At 48.7% G+C, this 23,570-nt stretch overlaps 1 protein-coding gene across 6 annotated transcripts in view; it reads right to left on the reverse strand.

The window, feature by feature from the left end:
• Positions 1–23,570, reverse strand: part of PCGF2 (polycomb group ring finger 2) — a 33,086-nt gene that overhangs the window by 9,238 nt on the left and 278 nt on the right. Inside the window, exons 1-10 of one of the 6 annotated variants that reach the window (XM_054014653.1) lie at positions 23,516–23,538; positions 11,065–11,141; positions 10,405–10,544; positions 9,241–9,337; positions 5,579–5,634; positions 4,763–4,813; positions 4,529–4,637; positions 3,656–3,743; positions 1,816–1,914; positions 319–399 (exon numbers count right to left, since the gene is read on the reverse strand). In XM_054014653.1, the coding sequence (XP_053870628.1) occupies positions 319–399; positions 1,816–1,914; positions 3,656–3,743; positions 4,529–4,637; positions 4,763–4,813; positions 5,579–5,634; positions 9,241–9,337; positions 10,405–10,516 (693 nt within the window). In that variant the 5' untranslated portion in view covers positions 10,517–10,544; positions 11,065–11,141; positions 23,516–23,538. Of the gene's footprint in view, positions 1–318; positions 400–1,815; positions 1,915–3,655; positions 3,744–4,528; positions 4,638–4,762; positions 4,814–5,578; positions 5,635–9,240; positions 9,338–10,404; positions 10,545–11,064; positions 11,142–23,515; positions 23,539–23,570 lie in introns of those variants that run through there. The other 5 variants (XM_054014651.1, XM_054014657.1, XM_054014656.1 and 2 more) reach the window with 5 other exon arrangements.

Raw genomic sequence — 23,570 nt, forward strand, 5'->3', positions numbered from 1 at the left:
CATTTCTTCCTGACCCCAATTAGGGTGATCAGTTAGACCCTGAGCATGTGGGCGAGACCCGCCAGCCAGCCGCCGGGGAAAGAATTCTCTGTAGTCACTCAGAGGCCTTCTGCTCTAGACTTTAAGTTCTGGAGATGGGACACCAAGTGGACAAATGGTGGGAAGGGAAACAGAACAGGGAAGGGAAGTGACCCACGAAGCCAGGGCTGGCACCCGTGTCTCCTAGATCCCAGGCAATTGCCCTGCCCACTAGACCACGTTGCTTCTCAATAAATGACAAAGACACTTCCAGCACAGAAGAGGAAGTTTCTTACTCACCCTTCTCCAAGGATAGATATAGGCAATGTCCATAAGTGTGTAATATTCCTTTAAAGGTTCATCTTCGTAGAGAACTTCCACCTGACAAATACAGACCACAGTGAATCTTTCCCCCTCCAGTGACCCAGGGGTCCCAAGGACAAAATAAAATAACTTGTTTCCCAATCCATGGTTGGACAGAAGGGGTCAGATTTCCTCTTCCACAGAGCTCAGCTCCCATTTAAGCATCTAAATAATCTCCATGGTGCCCCATTCCCACTTTAGACCAGATTTTCCTAAGAGCCCAACACCAACCGAGCTGCGTTCTTTTGAAAATCTGGCCACTTACTTTGGTGCCGAAGGGGGCTCTAAGCTTCTTTTGAACATTGGGCAGTCAGGGGTGGAATTAATCATTGCTCCACACTTTGCCCAGCAAAATGAATGTAAACATACTACCAAATCAGAGTGACTCTATACAAAATCAGTGAATCAGGTCCAATGTACCTGTGTCAGGTCCTCTCCTGGTAGGACTCAGTGTCAGAATCATCTGAAGAAGGCCCTGTTAGGTAGACTGGATAGGTGAGGGTGGTCTGGTGGACTGAGTTCTAACTCTCGTGCTAGCTTGCTGAATAGCTCTGGGCAAGTCTAGCCTCCCCCTGGGTACAGAATGAGGAGGCGGATGCTTATTTAAAAAGAGGGCTGCAAGACTTAATTAGCAAATGTTTGTACAGCAGGGTGAATAAGTGCTAAGTAGTATTATGACAACTGCCAAGTCTTTAAACAAGTGTGTGTTTTCAATAAGAGAAACACACAGTAAATCTTTGGAAAATCTGGGGAGGTCTTTGAGATTGGAATTTCCAGCACTGGTGCGGGGCCGTCAAGAATGCGTTTGGTTTTATTTGGGGGGGGAAAAGCAGAGGGAGGAGGTTCTCGGAGATACGCTCGTCTTTTGAAACAGACGGGGGCAGCGCCTCTGCCGGTGCAAATCAAGGCCGTTGACTTCAAATGGAGTAATGCAACTTGACGCCAGCTGTTCCTCTGGCCCCATTGTGCTAGGCAACGGTGGGTTGCAATCTTGGGTGGGGTCCTGAGGTGCTACTATAATGCCCAGCAGCTAGAATATAGCTTTGTATTGCAATAGTGCCTCAGTCAGGATCCCGTTGTGCACGGTGCTGCACAAACGTAACAAACAGGGGTCAGGCCTAAAGAGCTTAATAGCTAAGTACAGCCAACAATAACGACATTGAAAGGAGAATGGGGACATGCGGTTTTTGAACCCAGCAAGGACCCCAGTTTGTATTTAGAATGAGGGGTGTAAGAAGGGACGGTCCAAAGCCAGCAGGCCCCAGGGACAACGTTTAAATGCTCATACACCTTCCATGGATGTAATAAACGACCGTCCAAAGACAACCAGCCTAACAGGTGCTGCACCAGTGGGCACGCACTGCACGGGACCTTGACAGAGGTCAGCAGATCAAGCAGTGACCTAGGACCAGTTGCCGGTCGCTCGCTACTCACTTTGTACTTGCTGGGAACATCCATCTTATTGCGGAGAAATTTAGCCAGATGCATGACTGTCATGGCAGCAGGACATCGGAGGAACCTTACACCGTTCTTCTGGGGCCAGACCAGAGGGAAGGCGGGGGGAGGAGGGGAAGAGAAGAGCGTTACTGAGAGCCGAGCAGCTGGAACAGGAGCGGGGATGAAATACGTACAGGAGCAGCTGTAAATCTATCGTATACAAACAGAGCATGAAAGACCTGCAGGTCACACGCAAAGGGCTCTGCTGCAATCTATACTGTTCTGGTTTTGCAAGGCAAGGGTGGGGAGCAGGGGCGAGAGCGCCTCGCAGAGAAAACAGCAGCAGCAGAAAAATGCCTTCGACTGATTTTTAACTCGGAGGCCTCCGGGACAGAAATGACTCACACCCCATTAAAAAGGACCAAAATAAATATCTTGCTAACTGGTTAAACTAAAAATCAGATCATTCGATCTCTCAAGGGCTGCACAATGTAAGCAGAAAAGCCCTTATGAGATAACCAGAGAACTAAAGTGTCTTTATATATTTATACAGAGACAAACCTATTCTACACGTGTGTCTGTGTCGATTTCCTCCTTACTAATATTTTAGAAGAAAGATGAGCTCAAATTGAAATTCTCAGGATTAATAGTGCCAAACTCTAGAAAAAAAAAATTATCTCAGATCATTTGCTCTAACCACAGAGCTGGGAGCCAGGAAGTCTCAAGTTCTAACCTCATCTAGCACGCTGTTTATGCCCTGGGGCAAGGTTCACTCAGGCCCTGGCCTAACAAAGAATTAGAACGAATTGTCCTTAAAGTTACAGAGGTGCTTTGTGGGACTGGGAGCCTAAATTTCCTAAAGTGGCCACTGATTTTTGGATGTCCAGTTTAAGACATCTTGGGCCTGCCTTCCGGAGGGTGCTTGCGGTGCATAGGAATAGGATGGTATCCTTTTAAATAATTGGTGAGCTCTCTAATGATGCTTACTGTGTAGTGTTTTAGTAGCTGCCAGAACCCAGTAAGCACCACAGCGTCTATATAGCTAATCCTTGCATGGGGTGTATATACAGCAAACATTATTTAGATGAATAGATTTTAAGGCCAGATGGGGACCATTATGGCATCTAGTCTGACCTCCTGTATAATACAGGCTGGAGAATTTGTGTCTGTGTGGTTCCTTGATTGGTGTGTGAATAGCAAAGACCACCCCAGATTGTAGTTGAAATCAATAAAAGCTACAGGGCCTCAGTCCCTCTGAAAGTCAGATCCAGATTCTCAGATTGAAATCACTGGGAGGGAGGCATCTAAATACCTTTTGAAGATCTGGGCAAAAGGTCCATCAAGAGTTGGGCATCCAAAATTTGAAACACCCAAAGTCCCTGGCCCCCTTTAAAAAAGTGGGCCTTGATTTCTGCCCCTCAGATTTCCCACCCGTACCATGAGACTAATAGTTCCTACTTATCTGCCCCAACGCTTAGATGGGTCCTAGGCCTTTGCACCGCACCCAACCTTTGTAAAAAGCCATTTCTTGGAGTGAGTTTGATTCTTTATTTGGATCCATGTGTAAAACCGGGGGGAGGGCTAGAGACTGGATTATTGGGGTGGGGGAGCAGCAGCTCAGAGGCCAGGGGAAAGAACTGATCATCTGTTGCTGTCTCATACCCCCTGCCAGAAGAAACAAAATGTGGCTTCCGCTTCAAGCTCTTTGGAACTTGCACAGACCCTAGTGCAAGCACTAGCGGCGCTGCCCCAGTGCAGGAAGCGTCAGGTGCCTTCCGCTACCTCCTTCCCAGTCCCTAGTATAACAACAATGCACTGACTGGGACCTCTTGTTTACCTGCAGGTCTCTTTCAGCGATCAGCCTGGCAGCACTTACTTTTTCCTTCTCCGCATCCCCGTTTTCAATCGTCCCTTTCTTTTCATCTCTAGGGAAGAAGGGACAGAATGAGCATTTTTGTAAAAAAGTAACAGAAAATAGAGTTGCCCCCTTAACCACGGAGAGGGGATATTAACCTCGCCAAGGCAGTCGTGACACAAGGGTTAATTGCTCTCTGGATATGCGGTGGTGAAGAGGCATGTACCATCTAATCATCTGCAGCTAAGCCATAGAGCCAGTGGATAAAAGGCTTCGCGACTGCAATATGCTCTACTCAGGGCTTTGTTTTAGCTTGTATATTGCAGCTACAATGCTCCACGCGGCTGAGTTCAGGTCACATGACGAGCCCTCCATTCATAAGCTTAATTAGCCCCTGCACATCCACAACACACCTGAGGCTCTCTGGTCTGTACACAGCCACTTTTAAGGGTACGTCTACGCTACCCGCCAGATTGGCGGGCAGCGATCAATCCAGCGGGGATCGATTTATCGCGTCTAGTCTAGACGCGATAAATCAACCCCTGAGCGCTCTCCCGTCGACTCCAGTACTCCAGCGCCGCTAGAGGCGCAGGCGGAATTGACGGGGGAGCGACAGCCGTCGACTCATTGTGGTGAAGACACCACGGAAAGTCGATCTAAGTACGTCGCCTTCAGCTACGTTATTCACGTAACTCAGCGTTCTCGGTCTTTTTCACACTTGCTGTCTGGTCACCCTAGCTGAGAACAGTCTTCAGGATTCGATCCGTTCCCGCAAATAAGATCTTAGAGGTAGCCAGAAAGGGCAGGATTTTGACTCAGAACAGAAGGAGTTTAGCAACAGCAACAAAATCTTACCTCATTCCTTCGTAAAACTCTATGGATAAGCTGACAATTTCATCATCTGTCAGGTTCCCTTTGTCTTGTTCGGAAACTTCCCCACGATCCTCATTAGACCCATTGGGAACTACACAAGGAGCAGGAAGAGAGACGTTAAACCCGTCCCAAAATGTATTTCGCGTCGAGACAGAGAGGAGAAGAGAACAGAAAGGAAGAGACACTGAGTGGCTATTCCTGTTTGCAGACACTTACCGTCTGCCATGGGATAGGCTGCATAGAAGTCACGCCGTCTCTTCATTTCATCTGCAAGAGAAGATCAATCAAAGCAAGAAAGCAGTGAGAAAGAATGAATAAAAAGAGAGGGAGAAAGTCTACACCATTTTTATGCCCAGTTGGGAGTGATGTTTTACCAATACAGTCATACCAGTGTAAGCCTTCATGTGGATGCAGCGATACTGGTTTGAATGTGTCCTATACGGGGGCTAGTCTACACTACCAGATCGGCGGGTAGAAATCAATCGCTTGGGGATCGATTTATCGCATCTCATCTAGATGGATAAATTGATCCCCGAATCGACGCGCTTACTCCCACCTCGTCAGGAGGAGTAAGCGCCGTCGACGGGGGAGCCGCAGCAGTCAATTTGCCGCCGTCCTCACAGCGGGGTAAGTCGAATAGGATACGTCGAATTCAGCTATGCTATTCGCATAGCTGAATTTGCATATCTTAAATCGATCTCCCCTCCCCCGCCCCCCCAGTGTAGACCTAGCCTGGGATACCTTATTCCCCCTATGGAAATAGCTACACCAGTATAAGCACCTTTATCCCGATATAACTGCGTCCACACTAAAGCAGGTTGTACCCCTGTAACTAACCCGGTATAGTGAAAGGGGTGCAACTTCTGTGTTTGCACAGGGCGTAAGGGTGGCAATTTCACAAGCCCTTTAACACCACTTCCGATGACGTAAGGGGATTGACTTCAACAGGAGCAGAGTTGGGCCAACACAGAGCATCACACCCAAATCATCCCCGTTATTACTTGATTAGATTATTGCTGTCTGTATCTGTACCTTTGAAAAGCCCAGGAACTAGTTTGTACACTATGTCTTGTAAGGTTTTGTCAGATCTGAAAGACACAAATAAGAATTAATCAGGGAGGGTGAGTGTAGTTATTTCCGAATCCATTCCAGTCACCTGTCTGCATTCTCCAGCCACACCAAAAGAGAGCACCTTCCACTCCTGGGCAAAAGACCGGCACAAGGCTTATGCACCATTTAAGCCCTCAAAACATTGCTTACATGGGACTTAAATAGCGCACAAACATTGCACGGGTCCTTTGCAAAGGAACACAGTCGGATGAATTCAAGACCACGCTGTACCGGCTCTGCGCCAATTTGAATATTGCTGGTAAAACTCCTATTGACTTTGATGTATGTGGACACAGGTTGCAAGTAGCCTTTGGGAAGTCATAACCCCATTGCATATTATTGGTATCCCAAAACTTGGTGCTGAATGGTGCCAAGCACCTGGCAGGATTGAACCCCTAGTCCTTAATATGGCCATGACTGACATTTCTGATAACACAGCTAGGTATTATGCAACTCAGATGGAGGGGGAAGCAAAAGAGAAAGGAAAATGACTAACCATGCAAATTCAGAGTCTGATCCAAAACCCAATGAAGTCAAACAGGGAAGTCATGAGGACTTTGGCTCTGGCCCAAAAAGAAGGGCTATGACTCTAGTTCCAAGAACAAATGGGAACATCAGGGTCACTGATCATATCTCAAAATTATTTCTATGATCTATTAAAAGATACCTCGCTCAGATATAGGGCTTCTCATGTTTAGCCCCTGCCATCTGAAGCTCTCAACATGCTTTGCTAACCTTTGTGAATCAAACCTCCCAAGACCTTCATGTGAGGCAAGCGGAGATCAGTATTCCCACTTTACAGATGGAGAAGCCAAGGGAGAAAGAGAGTATGGCTAAATTTTTGAAGTTTGTGCGCCTAGACATAGACTTCAACTGACGTGCAGTGAGAGATGTGGGCACCTCTGGGAAAAGTTCAGCCACCTTGTTTAAGAAGTAGTTTAGGGATCCACCCTAGAAATGTTTGGTCTAAGGCCCAGACCCTCAAAGGTATTTAGGTGTCTAATTTGCATTGATTTCAATAGGAGTTAGGTTACCCGCATGACTTGAACAAGTTTTCTTCCAGACGCTGACACAGATTTCCCACGCCCTTCTGATTCCCAAGTCTATGCCTCAACTCCCCGACTCTGATAGAAATAGAGAGAAGACTGTGGATTTGATTCTCATTCACAATCCAGGCCCCTTGCCGCTGCTAAAGTGGCGTAAAGGGGCCCTAGTGCCAATGAAATTGGGGTCTGATTGGACAAGGATGCAGAGATATGGTGGTAGAGTGGCTAGTTTAATGGCAGGGGAGGGAGGGGTTGTCTGTGACTAGTAGCTACTGCAATGCAAATTATAAAGTAAGGTCTGGGTGATATCTCAGAGCTTGGAAGATCGGTGCAATTCTAGCCTGCTGCTTTGTGTCTGTCTGTATGTTGGCAGAGTGCATCTCCGTCTGGGTCTGTGCACACATTCAGAGATATTTAACAGAAAGGTCTGTGGGAGTTAGAGTGTAAATATTTCACAGGGAACCAAAAAAAAAAAAAAGAAGTGTTACTACAGAAACGGATTTACATGGAAGAGCTAAAAAAAGCCCCTAGTGATGTATTGCAGCCTTAATGGTTTCTATGCCAACCACCTGCAGAGCTAATTCTACAACTGACAAGACATGTCTGGCTTCCCCAAACCCAGACGAATAGGGAAGGAGCGAAGCCGGCATAAAGCATGCACCAAGCGTGGGGGTTTGACTGCATTGGTTTGATCCTAGTGGTTCTGGGCATGGAACAGGGGTCTGGAAACCACCCACCCACCCACCCACAAGAGTAGAGGCTAGGACACAGCCAGTTGCATGCTCACACAGAATAACCCTCCGCTGGGAGAAGAACGTATCGTTCCAAGGCAAATGGATCAATGAATTATAAACCACAAGCGGGTTCGGGTTAAATTTCTCTTGTCGTGGCTTCAAAGCCTGACGGCTGCGGTCCAGGCACTGTCTAAAGATGACCTCAGGTACTCGGTCCAAACTGACAGAGGATGTAACTCCCATTGTGCCTTTCCCTGCTAATGAATCATCCCAATCTCTTTACAACATCCTTAAAGGGGGCTGGAAAATTCAGAGACACTCCTGGTCCTGTCTGTTCCATCATGACACTTGTCGTCTGCCCTTCCAGCTCAGAGCTCATTGATATTATACAACACAGAGAGTGGGGCCCCATTACATTAGGTGCTGCATCTGGACACTGGAAGCTGTTGAGGTGGGACTATCTTGACATCACAGCCCTGCTGGGGCTTTGCTTATGATGACAAACACCCCAGGAATGCCCATGATGACATCAAACACAAAATAATGACCGGGGACAGAATTCCCTAGCCTGTGCAGCTGTTACGAGAAAAATGAAAGTTAGGATGCTCTGGTTCTGATCATTCCTTCCTCTCCTCCCCTGCAAGCATTCAAGGAGATAGGAGAGACTTTGGGTCAACATTCAAATAACCTACATACAGTAGACTATAAGGTGTCAGATATAGTCTAGTAGGCTAGTCTAGTAAACTAAGGCAGGGGGGCTGGAACAATTTGTACAGTGTGGGGGCTGAGACCCATTGAACCAAACTGTAAATCCTGGATATAATGGACTCCACTTCAAGCCAATTCCAGCACCTACGCTATAAGGCGTAAAACTGCAGAGCGCAAATCCTGTTCTTCCGGGGCAGCAGATTTCACTTGGCTTCAACAGAAGATACTTATTCTTTTTAGTAGAAAATAACCCTCTTGATCTTATAGACCAGCCACTGCAGTGGCTGAAGGAAGAAAACCACAAGAGGTCTTTCCCAACACAAACGTCTATGATTCTCTGCTGCATATGCCCGGAGTCAGCACACTAAGGTAGTTGTCTGATGCCCATGTCAGTAGTATGTGAGCCCCTCACCATCTTTAATGGATTTATCCTGTGAGGTGGGGACGTGCTGTTGTCTCCACTGGAGAGATGGGAAACTGAGTCACGTCCAGACTAAGGCCTGGATCCTCAAAGGTAGATAGGTGCCTAACTCCATTGGGTGGAGGCCTTTGAGGCTCTGGGCCTAAGTGTCCAGTCACAGGAAGTCTGTGGCAGAGCTGGGAATTTGATCCAGATCTCCTGAGTCCCACACACATGCCTAACTTTAAGTAAATTAGTCCCATTGGAGACAATGGATTACTCACATGCTGATGGTTAGGAACATACCTTGCTGAATAAGGGTCAGAATTACATACAGAGACCTCAGTTTTCCAAAGCAAATAGTAGTTGGGTGCCCAGTTTGGGGGGGGGACTTTAAAAAGGGACCTCGTTATTTGTTAATTCTGTGCATCCACCTTCTGGAAATCGGGGCCCCTTCAGGCATCCCACGCCCCTCTCAAAAAAAAGTAACAGATGCACCCAAAAAATCACTATTAGTGGCTCTGGAAAAGTTAGGCCAAAATATCCATCTCCCAACTGCAGCAAAGCAGGGAGGAGAATTTCCTGTGACAGTGGGGCTCGGTGACGTGCTACAGCCGAAATCCAGAGCCTGATGCTTCCCAACGTCTGTGTTATCGGGGGTGGGGGGGCAAGAACCAGAACAGTGAGATCCTTCACCTGATGCTGAGCAGGGGCCTGGTTTTATGCACCTGGACATCACACATGGGACAGTATTTGTTGGTCTCCAGGTAGCGGACGATGCAGGTTTTACAGACTAAAGGAAGAAAGACAAAAAATAAATAGGGTGAAATCAACATACAGACTCACGGGGTGAATATCACCCCTGGGCAAAGGGTCAGCACAAGGCCTAGGCACCACTTAAGCACAAGGTATTAAGTCTCACTTCAGCTCCATTTATATCCTGCTTAAGAGGGACATAAATGGTGCCAAAGCAGGATATAAGTGGTGCATAACTTGCCCTGGCCCTCTGTACAGGGCTGGCTTTGACCCACAGTGAACAAGCAGCTGCTTAGACATTCTGGGCAAGATAATTTTTTACCCTCACTGATTGGAAAGTAATCTGTGACTGCTTCCATTTAATCCACCTGTTAGCAGCCATGTGTCAATGAAAGGGGGATCCCACCAGTAGGGGCTATTCCACATTCCCCTCTTATCAAGGGTTGGTTTCCCTTACACCTTGCTTCTCTCTGCAGGTATATTAGAGGAATTGCTAGATTGGAGCAGACCCTGGGTCCAGCTAGTCTAGGACCTTGTCTTTGAACAGCGGCTGGAACTAGATGCTTTAGAGGAAGGTAGACGAACCCAAAAGCAGGCAGATATGGGATTATCCGCCTCACACACAGCTCTCATTCTGATCTCTAATCGATCGTGAGAGTTGCCTTAAGCCCTGTATAGGAAATATGGTAGGATTCTAGCTTCACCACCCCCTCCCCAATTCACCTCAAAATTATTGAGCGAGTAATCGGAGGCCGAGACTGACTAGGGGTTTGGGGTGCTTCCAATTTGGGGGTGTCTCACATGACAAGGAGGCCCTGGTTTCCAGAAAGGGAGAGCTCTGCTCTTCCTGAAAAACTAGCATCAGGCCTCTTTAAGGTATCTCAATTTAGGCACCCAAAAATCACTAGCCACTCTGGAAAAAGCTTGGCCCATGGAGTTATATTCAGGTGAGCAGCTGGGGAATCTCTCATCACCACCAGCTGGCTTCTGAGTTTAACACCCAAAAAGGAGATCTGCCTGGTGGAATGAAAAAAAAAAAAAAAAAGCATTTCATTGGGAACAGCGGATTTCTCCTGCTTTCCCCCCGGTACAGAGGAAACTTACAGGAGTGTAAACATTCCACTATGGTGGTTGCATCTATGAAGTAGCCGCCACACAAAGCGCACATCAAGTGGGGATTCAGCTCAGTGATCTTTATCCTGGTGGTTCTGTGCATTTTGGATCCGGGCCTCAGCAGATCCTCTCTGGAAACAAAACACACACACCCCGAGGATCAAGTTAGCGGCATCTACAGGGTCATCACCCCTCCGGGAATATTACAGCAACCAGAACCAAGTCATCAGCTGGAGCTAGTGAAGGCAACATTCCAGAAGCAAATGGCTCAGTAGGTTACAAACCACAGGAGTATCTGGTTTTAGGATTTATTCCCCCTCTCCCTCCCCCCCCCCACACACACACACCTTGTAATCTGGGTTTTGTGGTCAGGCCTTGCAAAGCATCTGAAATTGCAATAATACAGAGAGCGGGATGGAGGACTGAGTATTTGTATTTTAACAAAACAAAACACCTCTTTTTCAGCCCCCAGAGAGTCCGACTGGGATGGGTAGCACCCTTTCCAAATGTAATCTTGTTGATGAGCCTAACTGGTTATGGGTTTGCACTGTGCCTAGCACATAGGGGCCCAGAAGTGGTTGTGGTGTTTGGGTGCTACCACAGTATAAATGTAAGATAATAATAATACTCCTGGGGGACGATAGAACTCACCTAGAGTATTACAATCTGGCCCATAGTGATCCTACAGCTTACATTATGTGACGGATCTCTCTTTTTACTTCCAAATCCTGACCAAAACACATACAAGATAAAGAACGGATTTAGTAATGTGGTTTTATTTGTTTTAAATGGAGACAAATCAGTTCAGAGAATACAACAGGCAGCATAGCGGTGTCTAAAGAAGGGATGCGCCTAGTACATCTGAATAGATTTGGGTAGTAAAGGAGGTAAGAAACCGACACACCATGCAGGTTTTATAGCTGCTTCCTTAGGTTTAGCCCTATTATTTCTGCCCACCTTTGAAACACACTAACACACACAGCCCAGTTTTTCCACTCTGGATTATGCACGTTTTGTAGATGCAAGGATGGAGATTATTATAGGGACACTTTTTTATTAAATGGAGACCCTTAACAGGGAATGCCCCAAACCCCTCTAAATTATATATTTAAACAAAAATCGAGAGCCTCATTGCTCATCATTAGCTAACAATAAACTCCTCCATCCCCAATAGTCTCTTCCTCCAAGTGGAGCTTTGCCACCAAAGTCTGGACACACACTCCCTCCCTCCCGGCCTCTTTCTCCCTCAGCTGTAGCCCATTACAGGATCATCTGTAATCAAATTATGGCCAAAGCAAGCCCTCCTTTTGGGTGTGCTACTTGGGCAAACCTCAAGGAAAGGGAGAAGAAGAAAGAGAAAAGAGGAGCAAAGTCTGCAGCCTGTGAGGAGAAGGATCACATTTCAATCCTACCCAGCTAGGAGTTGCAACAGCTTCACCTTGGCTTCTGGCTATCCACATGTCCTCTTTAATTCTTCCCCATCCTGCTGCTAACAACAGATAACAAAGCCGAGGGGAGATTCCACTTTCTTTCGTGGTCTTGCCCCCAATCCCCATCCTCCACCACGCCCCACACCCACTCCCAGCCCCCCCTCCCTCCAGCAAGGCAGTGGGCCGGAACAAATCAGATAAATGGTCTAATTGAACATTAACATGCAATTCATTAAACGCACAAGCCCAGCGAAAGCCAGACGTGAGAAGCTCGGCTGAGGACTGCTTTACATGACCTATGGGTACCTGCGCGTACAGACCGGAAGGACAGGCGTGTCAGACCCTATGACACACATCACACATCCATTTCTCAATGAACACTACAGAGACACATAAGCAATATGCAGAGAATAGACACCACCCAATACACCTCCAATGGGCGTGTCTGGGTGCATAGGAATCATCTGCGCTCATACAGAAGTTTACATCTTCAAAGCACTGTAACATTATACACACAGGCATAGTGTAACCTCCATGACATACACATTCATACTGTGCGTCTGTCCACCCAGACCGAGGATGGATACACGACAATTATGTTCTTTATGCCTTATTTTGTGATCAGTGTGTGTCTATATTTCACATTATCATATTGGTACAGTACTTTGAAGATGCAAACGGATGTATAACTGCAATACACACACACACACACACACACACACACATATGGCAGCATGTAGCCGGCAAATACACCTCCATCTACAAACACAACGCGGTGGCCTAGGAGGCCCATTTAATAACGCATAAAAGCCGACCATAATCTGTCCCCCATATTAGCACATGGAAGAATAGAGAGCACCCGTCCACACCCACGCACGGCATTGTCATGTCATGCCACACCCACCCGAAACAGTCTCCGATGATCTCTAGATCACATCTACTGCCCTCCCCAGGCCTAGACCCACAGTGTGGGGTCGTTTCATTGCAGCCAAATTCAGGCACACACATACCCCACCCCCTCCATTCCCTGTGCCCGGTGGCGCAGCGTGGGCATCTACCGCAGACAATGATTCCCCGGCACGGATCGAAAGGTGCCCAGGCAAGAAACCCTCAGCGCCCCTGGACCCACATTTTCCTTCTTGTCCTTCACCGCTCCGATCTCCCAGCCGGAACCCGGGGCGGCGGGGGGGCTACCAAGCTCCGGGTCCTCCGCTTGCCTTTCACCCGCCTGACAGCCCAGGCTCCGGGCGGGGAGAGCGGAAAACGGGGGCTCGGAGAGGCTGGCCAGCCTGGCAAAGGTGCGAAGCGGCACCTTTGTCTCCCCCGCGGCTCCTTCTCCGCCTGCTAAACGCAGCGCCGCCCCTTCCCAATGCCTTCCTGCGTGCACGCAAACCAGCCCCCCTCGCCCCCCAATCAGAGCCACCGACACCCGCGAGGGGGCAGTGCCCCCGACCCCCGGAGGGGGGGTATTTAAATAGATGGATACATATGGCTCGGTGGGGAATAGACTGAGGGACCGCATTTAAAGGGACAGGCTCTGCCTCCGGGGAAATCTAGGAAGGGGAAGGGAGCGATTGGTGCCAGCTGAAAAAATTAATACAAATCTGGATCCACTCGCCTCCAGGCCGATGGGCGAGGGCCGTTCATCGCCTGGTTGTGCTGCCGGCGTGGGTGTGGATTTTTAGGCAGTAGGATCGGGCCCTAAACCCACAGCGATGAACCGCTTCCCCTAAATCGCTGTCGAAAGCAAGGAAAGGGGGCGTGCGTGTAGGGGGTCTCCTGGACTTCTGGTATGTCTCCCCCCCCCCGGTAAAAGTAATCTGGATTGAGACCGTCCCTGCTGAGATGTCTCCTAAACCGCTCCCATCGCCCCTCTCCGCAAGCCTCAACTGGTGTGAATGGGAACGCAGCCTTTTGTCTGCCTCCCTGCCCCCCTTCGGGTATTTATATGTTTTAATACGAGCGCATTTTGTTTTACGGTCAAAGGCATTTTCCGCTCGTGCCTCATGGTTTCTATAGAGACCCCAGAGCCGGCTGTTGGCCCCTTGCCCGTGACAGAAGCCACACGGACACACACCTCATTAAGACGGGAGATGAATTTAACACAATTGGACCTGGATTCGCAGGCACGCGCGTGGATTTGGTGGTGGTGGTGTGGTTTTCAAATCTGGGACGTGCTTTGGCTTTTCACAGCCAGGCACCCAAATAGAGATAGAAAAAAACAATAGGTCGCCTTTGCTAGAATGAATAGATTTGCTTTGTGGCGGGGGGTGGCAGGGGGCGGTTCGGAGACTTTTTTTTTTAAGTGTGTGTCTACCTATGCCCGCCCCAGGAGAGAGAGGGTGGCATATTTGCTTGGAAAGCAGAAGGTGATTGAAGTCAAAACTCCAGGGATAGGCACAAAGATAAGCACCGGGCAGAATTTGTAGTCGCGGAAAAACATAACTTGTCTGCAAGGTTCCGTTCCCCCCCCCCCCCCCCCCCCCACACACACACACAGAGACACACGAAAGAAGGCAACATGGAAAGGAAAAATAAAGGGTTTTGCCAACATTTTATCCCAGAGTTTGAGACTCTGAGCAGGACGTTTGCAGCACTAAGTAAAGTGGGGTTACAATCTAGTCCCTCTGGGAAATACATCACCCGTCGATGCAATCAAGTGCAGAGAGAGGCAGAAAGTCGCAGATGTCAATGTAATTGCTGCCCCCCCCCCCAACCCCTTCCTCTTCCCTTCCCCCTTCCCCGTTACTTTAATATTTACTATAGGAGACGTTCTAGCTGGGGCCCTGAATCGCTGCAGTTTTATTGTTTCCATGGTAACTCCTATACTTGGCGAGAAGCCAGAATATTATTACAACCATCCGAGGTGGAAGGGGGGGGGGGAACTGAACTAAAATCTATTTCTGTGCAAATGAGTTTGTGCGTGACGTCAGTCGGAGGCCAGACTGTTAGGAACACACACACACACACACACACACACACAGATTCAGTCCCTTACAATGGAGAACCATTGTAAAGGATAGGTGCAGAAGTGTGTACACACACACACACACACACACACACACACACACACGCTGGGGAAAGCGTTTAACGTTCATAAAAGCTGTACACAATACTGTACCAATCAAAGAATCCCCCATCGGTACAGTGACTGATCAAACTTCAAGGCAAAGGTGCCCCCCCCCCCCCCAGCCTCAGTAGACAAGCAACAGAGGAGAGACTGTGGGACAAAACTTAAGCACCGAGGTGGGTGTGTCTAAGGGGAAGGGGGCCGAGGAGAAATTGGGAGTATCCTGCTCTAGGTAGTGGTTAAATCCACCACTCCCTGGTTTGGCACCCAGCATTAGCGCCTGCCCGCTGGGAAGCATTTGTGGGGTGGTTTGCAAACAAGCCAACATCACAATAGATGCGGGTCAGAAAGAGGCTAGTGGGTTTTTTGGAAACGCCCGTTCTGCTTTCTGGGCTGGATTGAGTCATTCTCCCCCACACACACACAAACACACCTTTCTCCCAGTCCCATTTCCCTTTGTAGATTCCCAAGGCAAAAGCACGGATCACACCCCTTTGGGGTCCTCTTGGCTTGTTTGCTTCCACACACCCCCCACACACACACCCCTTGATTACACTTAATAGCAGCACGTCTCCCTCCCCCCGCCTCCTTCAAGCCTCAGCATCATCAAGGTAGCTCTCCAGAGTGAAGTGCCCCCCAGACCCCTTTACAAGTCGCAGGTGACGTTGGGGCTGCTGATAGGCTCCCTGTGCGCTGGTTTCTATAGTTACCTGCAGGGTAACAGCTGGCAAGATGCCAACACCAACAGCCAAGCGAAGGGGGGGGGAGCTTTGGCCTGCTTGGTGCACCTGAAATCCAATCCCCCTCCAGTGACTTGGGCTCTCGCCGGGCAGTAAGTTCTGCAGGTCCCCTGCTCCCTGCAAGACTCTTGTATTTTTTATGTTATCCTTCCAGTCTAGCAAATGGCGTCATGGGTCTCTAAAGGAGAGGGAAGGTGGAGGGGAGGGAGAGCTCGAGACGCCAGCAAAAACCGGTTTTAGTAAAACGGACGATAATCATCATGATTTCATGACTCAGAATGGGGGCTGGCGCTAGTCTCCTTTTAAAACACCCCCCGCCCCCCAAAATACCCTCCACCGCCCTGACCTTTTCCCCACCCCCACCCCCAGACAATAAATAAACTCAATCCTCCTCCACTCCCGGCATCCATCCACCCACCCACCTCCCTCCCTGGCTATGCCCCCCTTAAAAAAAAACCTATTTAAACAGCTCTGATGCATCTTTCCCCTTCTACTCCAAACCAAGAGTTGATTACCTTTAAACTGCCCCCTTTGGGCTTAATTCTGCAGAGGCACCCTGTTCCCTTTCCAATATTAACTCCTTAGGGACTTGAAAGAGGATGGTCTGTGATGGAACTGGGAGATTAGCGATCTGCTTCCTCCCCCCACTCCCGCTCTGGTAATGACCTTGGGCAAGGTGCCGTCCTTCTCTGCTGCCTCAGTTTCCCCCCACCTGCGAACTTAGAGGAATGATGCCCTCCCCCACCTGGCAGGGCTGGGGTCAAAGCTGGAGTCATTTCACATTTGTAATGGGCTCCTCCTTGATCCTCAGGTGGAAAGCCTTATATCAAAGTGGAGCGCGTTGCTTTATGGTTTGATTAAACGGCATCGGGGTGGGAATTGTTGGAGGTGTCACAGTCACCAGAAATCCAAACGGATACCCCACTCCTTCGCAGAACCCCCAGGAGTCACCACTTCCCTAACACCTTAGCTACTTTCGCCACCTCTTGGGCAAGTTTTCTGAGCAGAAAGATTCAGATCTTTCCAACTCCTAACTCCACGGGTGTGGGCAGGAAAACAATATATCGATTGGCGATATCAGAGAGGCACCATTTATCACCAGACAAGAAATGCACAGCTGGTTATGCGGGCTCCCAAACGCTCATTAGAAAATAATAGTAATAATTAATAATAAGTAATGCCATATATATCTATTTGCAAAATAGACACGCGTTGCATTTCACAAAGAGACGCCCGCGACGTGTTGGGTTAATGTAGCCTTTGCTAGCAGTGACAGTAGGCATCAGATCCCGACAACAGGAAATTCTCCTTTCGGGTTGGCCAAGTACAGTGGGAGCGAGCGAGAAAAGGGTTTACACAAAGCAAGAGGGCACGTGACCTCAGATGTGGGTCTGGATTTAAAATCTCGACAAGGCTCCAGAACCTTTTTTCCCTCTCTCTCTCTCAACCTCCCTCAGTCTGTGCCTAGGACACGTTATCTTTCCAGATCACCAAAGTTTTCTCTTGCTATTACCAAACAATTTTTGCTTTGTTGCCGTTGCCTCGCAAGAAGGCGATAGCAGGTCTGCAGTGCAACCATCCCAGTTTGAAAGGGATGAGAAAAACATATGAAAAGCAGACAGTAATTCCGAGACACATTTTATTCCTCCCATGGAAATAAATTATTTTGCATGTTGATTTCCTGCAAAACGCTGTGGGTTATGCATCTTGCTATTATATACACACGTATATCCTGCTGCCTTTTTAAAAAAAGTTTCCGCACTCTCTATGAACAGAAGACACGACACATATTTTTCAATTTTTAAAACAGATTTGGAGGGGGAGGGGAAGAGTGAATTGTTCTGATCTTTTACCCTGACATTTGATTTGGTTTTAGAAGAAGATGCATCAGAGCTATTAAAATGTAGAGAGGAAGCTCAAATCCTCCCAAGAAAATACAAGTTAAGAATCTCAAAAATGCTTGGAGATTTGGGGTGCTTTAATTTTGGGGGGTGTCCCAGCACTTTCTGAATATCAGACCCTTTTAAGGTATCTCAAGTCAGGCACCCAAAACCACTTGAAAATCTCAGTTAAAGTCAGTGTAGAGTCAAGAAGTCTTCACACGACCAGGGACTTTTGGAGTGAACATCCTCCTAATTTCTTTTTTTCTAAAAAACCCAAAACTTTTTGCCAAAAGGCTAGAGTCCATTCTGCAGTATCCCTAAAAAAGCAACGTCTAAACCCCTTTCTCTCTGTCTGCCCCTCAGGTCAGAGTCTATATATTTCAAGATCCTTCATTCCCCCTGTGTCAAATCAGAAATGATGCTCTCTGGGGCTTTCCCCCTCAGATTAATAATAGCAACAACGACGACCATTAATTAATTAATTCATAAACCGGAAGACTCCAGTCTGAGATGGTTTTCACATGTGAAAGGGGCGCCTGGAACCTTTAGAACTAGTCCGACCTCCATAACATGAGAGTTGAAATTAGATAGATCTTTGCCTCTGGACCTACCAGTGACCCGTGAACCAACTTCTCAATGTTAAGGGCAGCTTTAAGGTATTCCCCCTTCCCCCACGATGGGGTCATTCAGAGAATTAAGCAGACGCGGGTGCGGCCCCCTTCCTCAAAACCAGGAAAATATTTGTACAGATGTAACCAAAACATTGGTGGCTGATCTTTTCTCTCCCTCCCTCTCCCTCTCTCTCTCTCTCTCTCTCTCTCTCACACACACACACACACCCCTCCCAAATTCACTGCAACTGTGGACAATTTTTATCTCCTATGGAAACATTCAAGACAGCATCTGACCATGAATGCAGCTTTATGCAGGCGAAGAGAAGCCTTTCCACAGACGGGCCCCAAAACTGGATTTGAGGAGGGGGGGGGGAGAGGAAACAGTGAGTAATTGAGTGGAAAAGCCAGTCAGAGCAGCATTAGCCGGCTAGTCCTTCTTGCTTTCTCGGAGCTATAAATAAAAAATAAACCAGCCACCAAGTACCCCTACGCAGCTGAACACAACACTCCACGGTAGGTTAACCATCCCTTGTCCTTCAGGGCGAATGGAGGGGCAGGAGTACTTAGCAATTAGATACAAAGGGCCGGATTCTGCTCTGATTTACCCATGTCTCCACGCAGAGCCAATGAAGTTGCAATAGATTTGGAGGAAAAGAATTGAGCTTTTCTATATTTTAGGGAACAGGCGGCAGCTCAGAAACCCCTGCTATTAGAGTGTACATGTATCTGGATAATTAGGGTTTGTCCATAACATGCAAAAGTTAAGACTTAAGAGCAGCTCGTGGAAATGCTGGCAGAAAACCCAGGGGTGAATTCTAAGGCAGCAGGGAACTTTGTCAGAGCCAGCGAGCCCCATTCTCCATCATGTCCTCAGAGAAAACTTCGATTGACTTCTCCAGCTTAGCCCAAAGAGAATCGGGCCCCCTCGCTATGGCTTTTTAAATGCTGTTTGGGGGTTGTTTTATTCTTCACATTTTTTCTCTAAAGTTCTTCCAAGGAATTTGTATTAAAAAATGCAAGAGATCAAACTGGATCTTTTTTGCAGCCCTTGAGCTTCACGGTTGAAGGGAGGAGGTGTCATTTTCCTTTCCTTTTCTTTTACTTTCCCCCCCTTTTCCCTTTTAAGTGCTTAATTTACTCAACAGAGCAGAACAGGACAGAATCAATAAAAAATCTCATCTGACTGCTGCAGGTTTCTCCAGCCCCAGAAGAGGACTTGCTACAGAATCTGGCCCTGCCAGAAACAGTTGTGGGAATCCAGGGCAACATGTATTTGTTAGTAATTAAGTATTTTTCCAGTGAAAAACCCTTGGCATCACATCTGTTGGTGACAAGCATATTGGCTGCAACAGTCTGGAGAGGTTTGGAGGCTGAGTTGTGTTAGACACCACAATCAATGACGTGACAGCAAATTCCCACAGTCCATCTGCCTGTGTAAATTACTGGCATGCAGAGAAGTGGTGCCAAATTTTCAAAAGAGGTGATGAGGGGTCCTGATTTTCAAATGCTCAGCACCAGGTTTTCCAAAGATCCCAGCTCAACTTTAGGCATCTTAATAAAGGCAAGATTTTCAAAAACAACAACAAAAGGGGTGGGGGTGAGGTCCAGCACCCGGCATGACAAATTGGCCGCTTATTTTAGTGCCTCCACGAGAGCAGAGTTCTTTTGAAAATCTGGCGCAGAACGCTCAGTGCAGGCTAGTAGTGCAGTGAGGGTAGATACAGGTATCTGGAGTAAACTCGCTTTTTATTTTGGGAGACATGGACGGGGAGGAAGTGATGCTCCAATGGAAGACGATGGCAAAGCTCTGCTCTGCGCTTCAGTGGTCGCAAGGAACCACCCCTCTTAGTGCTCTCAGTAGCTGCTCAATCTCTCCCCAGTGGGCTGCTGTCACTTTTCAATCCATTTTTAGCGGTGGACTAGCTTTTCGAGGGTTTCACGGGGAGGTTCCTGGTCCGGGAGAACTTTTCTAACCATGATCGTTTAAAAATGAAACGCCTCCGTGGAGGTAAAAAGGAATTTGGAATTTCCAGGTCTGATCTTGGCTTATTTGTGATATGATGTTATTTGTTTGTTTTATCTTTCCACGCAGCATAGTTAATCATTATTAACAGACCAGGAGGTCTGAAGGCAGGATTCGGCTAGGCCCGGGAATGAAAGCACCACCCTAGTGGGACTGTTCCAGCCACTGGGCCTTGAGAATTAGAGACACTTTACGGGTTCTTTTGTTGAAATTGTTCCCAATACACATTGGAAAGGGGCGACTGGGGACAGGGTTTCAGGTGTGTGGTTGGCCAGCATCCGAAAGGAGGAGCCTAAGGGAAGGTGAGTCTATATTCCCAGATGGCAATTCGCGCCACCCGAAGGCAGGGGAAGGGGGTTTATGCACATCAACCCAAGGGGTGAATCTCACATTCCCGGGAGTTCTTTCCCCCGCTCCCAAGCTCGCCGGGGCAGCGGTTCGCCACTCCCAGCCGTTGCAGAGAAAGGAGACCGAATCTGCGGGGAGCAGGAGGACATTTCAAAGCCCCCCATAACTTCTAGACAGCTGTCATCCCCTCCTTCCTCTTTGCCCCAGCTAAGAAATAACCCCCAGGTCCCTCCGTTTGCAGGTCATTCTAAAACTTGTCCAGGAAGCCGGGAAGCCCTCCAGCAATGGTACAACGTTCCAAGGCAGGAGGAATCCCCCAGACACAAGACACACACTCACACAACACCTCAAGCTGCGAAGCAGCGCTCACTGCACAAGATCAGCCTTGCGAACAACCAACCGAGGTGCAAACCTGCTGTTCGCAAAGAAGCGGAGCTCGCTGGCTCCGCTCTCTCTTCCCTACCCCCCAGCCCCCACGCAGGGAGATCGCAGGGACTTGTCGGTACATGTAAACAAAGTGACAAAACGCTACTAGGTCTTGGTTTGTGGAAGTTGATATCCTCCTGCACCACCCCCTCTCCCGACTCCAGTGTGCGCAAGGGGGTGAAGGGAGGTTCCCAGGTCCGTTCTCAGCTCCCTGTATGGAGCCATCCTGGGTCCTAAGACAACCCTCGAACCCACGCGAGAAAAGCCCCGTGGGTTGTCCCCTCCGCAGAGGAAGCACAAATACACCGACACCTCCCCGGCCACTGGATACGGTCCCAACGTTCTCCAATGGAACGGGGTTCCTTCCATTCACAAGTTGGATCCATCCCGCCTAAAGGCCAGCCACGCGAGCACGACTCCTGGGACACTCTGCAAAGGATGGCGAACCTAGAACTCAGGGCTCCGATTTCCAAGGGCAAAACCACTCCATTCCCCTCAAGAATTGACTCACTACTACCAAAGCTTCCTTGACACGAGATTTCTCCCCTTTCTACCTCATCAATATCAAACAGAACATCAATCCCCTTTGCAGTGATTTTTTTTTTTTTTTGGTTACACAAGGGTTATTTCATGCATCTTTTTCTCCAAACAAAGCAGGCTTTGTGCGCAGACGCTCCATAATAATGATGATAATACAATCTGGGGTGAGGGAGGAATATTTCCAACACACAGCTCTATGGAAGAGGTGATGGCTAAACTGGAGAAGGAGAAAGGGACCTCCATAATTATAAAACCTTCCCTCTATCCCACACATTCCCCTCCCCAAAATATATATATATGCCCTCCAGAAAGAGTTCCATAGACAAAGAGAAAGTAACTCTTTCATGGGAAGGGGAATATAGATAAATGTATCCATACACAAGAACTCCCTCCTTGAATTCTGGAGGGAAAGGTATAGCAAGAGGGGCTTTTTCTCTTTGAATCTTGGAGGGGTTGGGAATTCTTTATTTTATTTGTTTATTTATTCTGTCCCAAAGTAAGGAGAATGCCCCCCTTTAATGAAAAAAGGCAAAATGGAAAAGGGGGGGAGGGAGAGCCACTTTCCTGCAAACCCCCCGCTCCCCAAGCCAAGCTGTGGGCTCATTTTGATATTCTATTGCAATCTATTATTCATCAGGCATGCAGGGGCGATCCGCGCTAATTAGCTACGAGGTGTCCACACGTAGTTGGGGAGGGAGAAAGACAGAAAAGAAAAAAAGACCCTGGCGGGATCTAAATGGGTTTTTGTTTGTTTGTTTGCTTGGGGGGGGGGGTCGCGGGTGAGATGAATTGCAAAGTGGATTTTAATTCTGACCTCTCCTTTCTCTCTTTCTGATGTAGGAAACTGAGCCCCATTCAGATAGCTTCGTTGGACTTCCATATTGATTCGCAAAACATCGCGACAATTAAAACCAAATGAAAGATGCCCCCCCCCCCCAGCAGCTCCCCTGGACTCTGTTGCAACGACTTCACTCCCACCCCCTCCCCCACGAGGGGCTCCTGGCAAACCCCTGGTGGCCACCTCTATTTTATTTTGGAGCGGTGGGGGTAGCACATTATTTTGCTTTCTATGTATTTGTTTTTACACGAGCGGCTGGGACCCAGATGACTTCGGGAATGACAGAATAACAAGGACCCCCTTCCTCTCCACACACACACACACACCCCTCTTCTCTCTGTCGGTCCCCTCTGGGGTTGGATCCCAGACCCTGGAATCCCCACCCAGCCCAAGGGGGGCGCATCGGCACAGTACAATCGCTGTCTCGGAAACTTGGGGGCCTTCCCCACACACACACACACAAAACCTTCCCCACATTCATTTTCTGTCCATCCGTGGAGAAACCGCGCCATATTGCTCCAACATCTCAGTTCCTAAGACACACACCCCCCCCAGCCACCCACGTCCATGCGCCCTTGGGCATGTCTTGCGCGCCCCTTGCCCTTTGCGCGCCTACAATGTGGAGATCCCCGGGGTGGGGTAGTTCCTCGGGGCTCTTGCGGGGGGAGGGTCGGGCTTGGCAGGGTGCTGTCAAAGCCGGTTCCCTCTCCCCAGACCCCCGACTCCCTTGCCCCCCCACACAGCGGGGCAGCCCCCGCCTCGCTGCCAGCCTCCCTGCGTCGGGGCCAAAGAAAAAGCGGGGGGGAGAGAAGGGATCCAAAAAGTTAGGCGTGCCAATTGGAGAGAGAGAAGGAGGCGAGATCAGCGGCCGCTGCCAACAGCCAGCCGCCGGAGGAAGAAGCCAAGCGAGCGGGCACGGGGGAGCAGACACCCTCCCCGGCTGGGGGAGAGAGTGGAGAGGTTGCGGGAGGAGGGGGGGTGAACTGCCATGTCTGGGGCGGGGAGGGGATCTCATGCAAATCCTCCCCCCCCCTCCGGACCCTGCCAGAAAACCAGCAGCAGCAGCACAAAGAGAAGGATAGGAAGTCAGGCAGGAGATGGATAGCAAATAAACCGATCGGCCATCTTGAAAGCAGAGAGAGAGAAAGAGAGAGAGCGGAAAAATAGAAAAGGAAGGAAGAAAAACCAACCCCCGAAAGCCAGAGGATGTCACAGAAGCCGAGGCAGGGAGCTTGCAGCATGGCC

This window comes from Malaclemys terrapin, chromosome 25 (genome assembly GCF_027887155.1).
Source record: "Malaclemys terrapin pileata isolate rMalTer1 chromosome 25, rMalTer1.hap1, whole genome shotgun sequence".
Classification (NCBI taxonomy): Eukaryota; Metazoa; Chordata; order Testudines; family Emydidae; genus Malaclemys; species Malaclemys terrapin.